The sequence below is a fragment of the Mirounga leonina genome, unplaced genomic scaffold (genome assembly GCF_011800145.1).
Source record: "Mirounga leonina isolate KUSES-001 unplaced genomic scaffold, KU_Mleo_1.0 Mir_174, whole genome shotgun sequence".
NCBI lineage: Eukaryota > Metazoa > Chordata > Mammalia > Carnivora > Phocidae > Mirounga > Mirounga leonina.
Window position 1 is genome coordinate 61424349 of NW_023270451.1, and position 7922 is coordinate 61432270.

General features: G+C 43.5%; 1 protein-coding gene across 4 annotated transcripts in view; it reads right to left on the reverse strand.

Annotated features, from left to right (window-relative positions):
* Nucleotides 1–5791, reverse strand: part of TSPAN12 (tetraspanin 12) — a 63507-nt gene extending 57716 nt beyond the window's left edge. Inside the window, exons 1-3 of one of the 4 annotated variants that reach the window (XM_035020990.1) lie at nt 5700–5791; nt 5291–5459; nt 4201–4336 (exon numbers count right to left, since the gene is read on the reverse strand). In XM_035020990.1, coding sequence (XP_034876881.1) covers nt 4201–4266 — 66 coding nt within the window. In that variant the 5' untranslated portion in view covers nt 4267–4336; nt 5291–5459; nt 5700–5791. Of the gene's footprint in view, nt 1–4200; nt 4337–4525; nt 4934–5290; nt 5505–5699 lie in introns of those variants that run through there. The other 3 variants (XM_035020989.1, XM_035020991.1, XM_035020992.1) reach the window with 3 other exon arrangements.
* Between the last annotated feature and the right edge of the window lie 2131 nt (nt 5792–7922).

The window sequence follows — 7922 nt, forward strand, 5'->3', positions numbered from 1 at the left end:
CCCATGAGAAACCTAGAAGGTCCAATATCTGTGTGCCAACTCCAGTTCAGCTGTACTGGGGTCAGGCTTCTTCAAAACATGCGAGAGCCACTCAACAGAGGGCAAATCAAGATGACTGGATCCATAGCAATGGAGAAAAAGCAGTGCATTTGTGATCTACTTGCTTCCTCTTAGGTCTATGCCTCATATTTAAAAACACACTCAAAAAACAAACAAACAAAAAAAAACCACTCTGTTTAATTTTCAGCTCTCAGAACAGCAAAACAAAACTGTATAGGTCCTCAGTTAAAATTTAGTTTTCTTTTCCCTAACATCCTTTTCGGTAGAGAAAGGGAGATGGTACCAATATAGTAGAAAAGAGATAGGGAAAAAAGAATTTCAAAATGTCAAGTGAGGAGTAAAAGGCTACAGCTTTTGATCCTAGAGGTTACGAGGGTAGGTTTCTCAGTCTTGCCAAACTAGAGGCAAGAACAATCCCTCTCCATATTCTGAATGTGAAGTCTATTTAAGAAGCTGGGCTTACATGCTCCACTGGTTTATTCTGCTTCTGATTACAATGATTACAATGAGAGCTCAAAGCAAGGACTGCTTCCTTGTTCTTCAACATGTGGCACTCAGACCCCCAACATCACAGAGGAACTTTTTAGAAAAGCAGACTTCCAGGCCCAACTGCAGAGGTCCTGAATCAGAATCTGCATTCTGACAAGATGCCCAAGTGATTGGTTTGAGAAGCACTGCACTAGGGGACTTGGAATGAGGAGGTGGACAGCTAATCCCTTCCTACGGAGGGTGTCTGCCTCTTCACTGCAAGTAAATTCACCACCGTGTCCAGCAGGTCAACTTCTATCAAACCTTGGAGGAAAAAAATTTGAACCGTGATTCCCTGTTCTGCCACTTGCTAAAGTTACTGAGCTTCTCCAAGTGACCTCTCTTTACCCCAAAAAACAAACAAACAATTTTCCAGGGCTGTTATGAGAATTAGATGCATGAGTAGTGCAAGAAAGCCCAGGAATGTGCCTAGCACAAGGTTGAAAACTACATCTGACTCAGTAAGGAAATATAGCATCTGCAAACATTGTTTTAACACTGAAAGAATAACGCTAATTCTCCCAAAGTTAGATACACATTTCATACAATTCCAACAAAAATCCCAACAGATATTTTTAATTATATAAAATAAGCTTTAAGTCCATAGGGAAAAAGAAACCCTAATGAAAACAAGAAAGGTGGGTGCTTTGAAAGCACAGAGAATATGAAAGATTATTTAAAATCCCAGAGAAAAATTCTATTAAAAACAGCATATGAAAATTTGTTTAACTATTGTGTAGTAACAGTATAAATGAAATCAACGGGCAAACAATAAGGCGAACCTATATAGTAAATATGAAATATTTAATGAATATGAATTATGAAATGAAATAATATATAAGAAATATATATAGGTCTAAAGAAAATTATGCTCATGCTCAACTGCGAGGGGAGGGGAAAAAAAACAAAGCAACAGTGAAATAATATTTTAAACCTTTCCAACTGACAAAAATTAAAAGGTGCCAGTACACCAACAAGATCCAACAAATACGTGTGCGCATATAATGAGGTGTATTTATGTTCTTCTTCCTAAGGAATAGATTCCCAGGACAGGATTTCTGGGTCAAAGAAATGTAGCAGTGTTAGTGATATTAATCACAACAATAACAATTACTGCTATTACTAACACAGAGGTTCCTTTGACTAAGCAACCCACCTCCTGATAATCTACTTGAGCATCATTACTATAGTAATGAGTGGTAACCACCGCAAATACTACCATCTACTGTTACTACTGCCACATAGAGAACACTGTTATGTGCAACTGTTTCAAGCACTTTGCATGTATTAACTCGAATTCTCACAACAGCTCTAAAAAAGAGGAACTTTCATCCTTACTTCACAGACTAGGAAACTGAAGCACTATATGTGCCTGGCCTATGTAAGAACTATATAAAGATTAGCTACTTTGTTATTGTCGATATCACATATCCTCCAATGTAGCAATCTCACTCCTGTGACTAAATGAGAAAAATAATTTAACAAAAAAATATTGTGAATGTACATATAAATGTACATGAGTGGGTATATGTGGATAGGTATGAGTAAATAAATATTTGTATGAAATAAAGAAAAATACAGAGGGATCCACACGTGGCGGTTAGCGTGGATTATTTTGTTGGAGGTGAAGGTGGCAGAAGAAGAGGGCTGGAGAAAGGGGAAATGGATCTTAATAAATAAATATGTCAGAACATGCACACAGAAAGTGAGAAAGTTGAAGTACAGGATAACAACAAAGACAGAACATTTTATATTCTTTGGGGATAGAACAAGCCCTGGAGGAATTCAAGGAATAAGTTTTTATAAGCAAATTCATTACTCAGAAGAGCAATATTTTTGTTAAATGACTGGGGTTCCCCCGACCCCCACATAATACAGATTATTAAGAAAATCCAAATCAGTATTCTTTGGGCAGCATCAGCAAAAATCCTAGTAATTCCAAGATTGAGAACTCCGTAATTATCCATGTAAAGGCATTATTTAGGAGCAAGAAAACTGAGTGGGGCTACTGATCCTGTCGCCATTGGGCCATTTAACCTCTGGCCAGTCACTAACCTACACTTAGTTTTCTCATCCACAAAGTAAGGAAGTTCAACAGGTCATAAATCCCCCTTTAGCTGTAAAAATGTGATGATTCTAGAATTAAAAAGCATAAAGTAGAAGAGTGAAAAACTAGTAAATATAAGTGATATTTTACATTAAAAAAAAAACAAAGTTCAGGGGCGCCTGGGTGGCTCAGTTGTTAGGCATCTGCCTTCGGCTCGGGTCATGATCCCAGAGTCCTGGGATTGAGCCCCGCATCTGGCTCCCTGCTCAGCGGGAAGCCTGCTTCTCCCTCTCCCACTCCCCCTGCTTGTGTTCCCTCTCTTGCTGTGTCTCTCTCTGTCAAATAAATAAATAAATAAAATCTTTAAAAAAAAAAAAAGTTCAAAATCTTAACCTTATAGCTAAGCAGGTAATTTAATGACCCATTGAAAAAGGTACATATTTAGAATCAAAAACTGCAATAAGATCACTTAGTGATTTTACATTTCCAAGTAGTGAATTTAACTATTTGATGCTTTTTAATTTTCATGTAGAGAAAAAAATGCTGCCAGTTTAGGTATCTTTCAGATTACTCACTGAAGTTAAGTCTTAATTTGTCACTTTAAAATGCAGCCACCCATAGGGACTAGTTCAAACCAAAATGTCATCCTCTAGAGAACACATGTACCTCTTATGAAAAGAGGCTGGCAAATGGCAGCCAGTCAGCCAGATAAGTAAATCACACATGAAAATTCTAATAGAAAATGATGAATATAATTATTAATAGAACACAAAATTGGCAAAAACGATCCACTTAAGCATGACAGCTTCTCGAAGCAACAAAGTTTTAATTTTTATATTTTCCTCATAAGTTTTATAAATAATAATGTGATTATTAATAACACTTAATGAAAATTTATGCCTGGGTGCAAAAGCATAGAAAGTCACTAGGTCATACAGCATAAAGATTTCCATGAGCTTGTTAAATTTTATGTATTTTATTTCCTTAAATGGTTATGGGATTTTCCAAAAGCATACACAAAATTCCTAAAACTTGGCCAACTTAGAAATAGTTACATGAAAACCACCTTTTCAGGCTGCATGGAATCTCCTAGAAAAATTTACCCAGTCTTTTGATAGGATATCTGTGTATGAATTCCTACAAAAACAGAGTAAGACTGCTTGCCCCAACCAGATTTATAGGCCAGTATGAGGTAAGGAAACAATTTATGGCTTGGACAGTTATCTGAAATTCCTGAAAACAAGCAGTTCCCTAAGTAGTATGTCATAATTTTTTTATCTACAAGCACAAGCACGTGCATTTATTTATATCCCTAGATTAACTTCAAGTCTAATTTTACTGCCACCAGTATCCAGGCGTCGATTTCTTTTTTTCGAATTACGAATGGCACTTGAGCTAGATCAAAGGCATTTTAAGGTCAAAACTTACTTCTCTGAAAAGTAGACGGTGCGATCCTGTGTAATTAATTAATGCTTAGCCATGCCCTTCGGCGCATTAAGTGGTGGCTGTAGGAAACCAAGTCCAGCCGTCCCCACCTGTTGGTGCAGTGGAACCGTTCGACTTACCCAAAAGAGCATATTGAGGGCATAGAGGAGGCAGCGCAGGCACTTCACGGAATCTTCTCTGGCCATTGTGAGCCCCGAAAGGGAAAAGCCCCATCCTTTCACCACATCCTACTTCCACCGGCAAAGTAGCAGCGATCTGCAGGGGCAGGGAGAACAGGGGACTTACCACCGCGCTCCACACCCCCAGCCCATCCCTCCCCTGCCGGCCCTCCGCTGGGTCCCGAGTCTGGTCCGAAGCCTATAGGTCAATGGAGACATCGCCTCCTCGAAGATCAGGTCTTAAAGCTGTAATTGTAACCTAAACTCCCCTAAAGTCCAGACCCACTTCAGATAACACCTGCTGAGAAGAGAAAAGATTGACTCCCGGATGAATGAAGGCACACAGTAAACTCCCGTCCTTGGGGACCCGCGGCGGTGTCCTCTGCATTCTGATGAGGCGCTCTTTAAAACCTCCCTCAGTCCACGCCCCTCCTCGGGGACAGCTCAGCTCGGAACTGTCCCGAAGGTTGGAAACCACACTACCCCCGGGAGACGTCAGAGGCGCCGCCGGCGAGTCCGTGCCTGCAAGTGTCCCCCTCATGAGGACAGCTCCTGGCCCCCCCAACTCCGCACCCCCCACCCCATCCGCAGTTCGAGTGTGAACACCGGGCACTGGGGGGCGCGGCGCTGAGCTGGGATTCCGCCCGGCGACTAGGGTTTCTTTGGGAGAACGTGAGAAATGGAGCTTCGGCCCGGAATGATGGATTAGCCCGGGGCGGGGGCGGGGGCGGGAGGGGCGCAGGGGAATTAGGGCCGGTGCAGCTGTGCAGACGCCGGGTTAGTCACTCACGTCCCCCTCCCCCGGCCCCGGCCGCTGCCGCGACCCCGCGCTCCCCGCCGCCCGAGCAGCACAAAGCCGAGCGCGGTCCCCCGCCCCGCCACCGCGTCCGCGTCCGCGTCCGCGCGCCCCCGGCAGGGCGCGGGGGGAAGCGCCGGCGGCGGGGAGCCCCACCGCCAGCCTCTAAGTAGTTGAGCACACAGCGCCGAGGACAGCCGCCGGCGGGCTGGCGGGACAGCCGGCTGGAAAGACTGGAGACGTGCGGCCACTCACCGTCGGCGCTGGGCTCCGTGCCCCACTCCCGCCGGGGGACGGTCGGGGACGCACTGCGGGGGCTCATCAGGGCAGGGACGCTCCTCCCGGAGAGCCGAAGGGCTGCATTGCCTCAAGCAGGAGACGCTTCCTTCTCTTCCTCTCCCCCCGCCGCCGCCGTCGCCGCCTCCTGGGAAAAAGAAAAAAAAAAGAGTCCTGGGCAGCAGTTGCTGGAAAGTCTCTGTTAAGCCACCTCCCAGCGCCGCTGTCCCTCCCAAGTCCTCGCCAAGTCCGGACGAGGCAGCGGCGGCAGCCAGGGCCAGCTGCACAAACTCTCAGCGCATGCTCCGGCCTCTGGCTGCCCGGGTTGGATCCGAGTGGGTGTTTCTTCTCCCTTCACCCGGCGTGAGCCCCCGAAGGGGCGCCTCACCTCCACAAGACACGGTCCAGGAAGAGAGAGAGCCTATGGACTTCGGGAAGGTCCGCGCAGTAAATCCCTTTAAAATGGTGGTATCCGAGGAGGGGAGGCTGGGTTATAACCATAGGGAAACAGGCTTTTATTATATGAAAATATTTGTGTTTGAGAAGGGGGGGAGGTGAAGGAGTGGCCCAACCCAATTCCTGCAATGAGAAACTAGTTTTCACAACATTTCTGGAACCACCTCCCGTGATTTGTCACTAACATGGTGCCCTATGATCCTTCTTATTGCTTTGTTGTCCTCCTGGTTTCAAAAAAACAAAAATAAAAACAGTTCTTTCCCACTTCCATGGTGCACTGATAGAATTTATGTAAACACCAGAGTAAATGTGTCCTGGTCTGATATCCAGAATAGAAAGAACACTTTTTTTTTTAACTCTTTCATAAGTAACCCAAAGTTTCCAAAATTGTCTCCCAATAAGGTTGTCTGAGTTTTAATTGGATGACTTAACTTGAATTGTGTACAGAGTAATGGGTCTTTGAATTTGTTTTTAAACTAGAAATTCAGGAAGTATTAAAGTAATAATAGGAGGCTATCCTTCCAAAAATACCTTCCCTTTGGGAAGTAAGAAGTTTCACACTTAAAAAAATCACTCAATCATAGTCCCCATATAAAATTGTGATGTTCAATGCCTCATGATAAGTCCACATTTCTATGATTACTTCTGTGCACACTGTGTGGCAAATAAAACTACTAACAAATACAAATTCCATGAAATACAAGCAACATCTTCGAGAAAACCTAATAATGGAAGCCCTCCTTAAATTTCTTTAGGGGAAAAAAGAAAATTGGAGTTCTGTGTCTATCATCGCCCGAATGGAATCAGTTGCTGCATGACCAGAATGACAATGAGACACACACTCTCATTTGGGTAGAGGTAAAATCAAGACCAAAAGATAACCTGAGAGTTCTGGGTTAAGGTTAGGAAAAATCTTGGTAAACAAGTCACTAAGCTGAATGTAGGGCAGCAAGCCCAAAAGAACACAAAGGTAGACATCCACACAAAAGACCAAGAAAAACCTGCAGTGACCCATCAGATGACTCTAACTCTGGCAGTAAAGGATCTTCTGGAATCATGGAGAAGAGTAAAGAAACCCGTCTTTTATCCTCTCTCCGTTTGTGCTCAAATTAGGCTGTACCCCAACTCTCAGCAGAAGACTGCTGAGAAACCTGCCATCTGAACACTCTTGGTACCACATGTTCCGCTATGAGGTAGAACCATCCCCATTTGAGGAGAGTCTATGACTGCCATTAAAACTGACCAAAAGAGTACAAAGAATTCCCATGTCACTAAACAGAGATCCTCCTCTACTTTGAGAAAGCAGTGAAGTTGCCTTTTCATAATTCATAAACTTTAATAATATATTTTATTTATTTATGTGAGAGAGAGAGAGAGAGAGTGAGTGACTAGGGAGACGGGCAAAGAGAGAAGGAGAGAATCTCAAGCAGACGAGGCGCTGAGCTTGGAGTTCGATCTCATGACCTTGAGATTGTGACCCAAGCCCAAATCAAGAGTTGGTTGCTCAGCCAACTGAGCCACCAGGTGCTCCATAATTCATAAACTTTTAAGGGCCCTAGAATAATAAAATTTTGAAGAACAGTGCTTTAGAAATATGTATATCCCCCCTCCCTTTAATAAATAAGAAATATGGAGCCAAGAGAAAGAAGGTAAAGAAGTTGCTCAATGTTACATCTCTGGTTAGATCAGATTCTGAACTAAAATTCAGAATCCTAAATCTCTAGTATGCTAGCGCAGTGATTCTCAAAGGTTCTGTACATTTGAATCACTTGGAGAGCTTTGAAGAAATCCTAATACTTAAGCCATACCCCACACCAATTAAATCAGAATCTCTGCAGATGTGGCCTAGGCATCTAGATTTTTCCAAGTTCCCAAGTTAATTTTGCTCTGCAGTGAAGTTTGGAAACCATTGCAACTAGTTCTTTACAGATGCCAGGAAAACCAGCCAAGGAGTCTCCTCAGACTTAGCTGGATCAAATCCCTCCCCTGTGAGCTGATAAATTGGGATTAATATCCCCATTTTACAAGTTCCGAAGAACAGAGCTGCTATAATATTCCTGATAAATGGTCATCAGAGTCTGTGTCAACACTTCCGTAGAGGAGTCCTCAGCACATGGGAGGCATGGCTGGGCCTCCAGTACTGGGCACTTCTGAT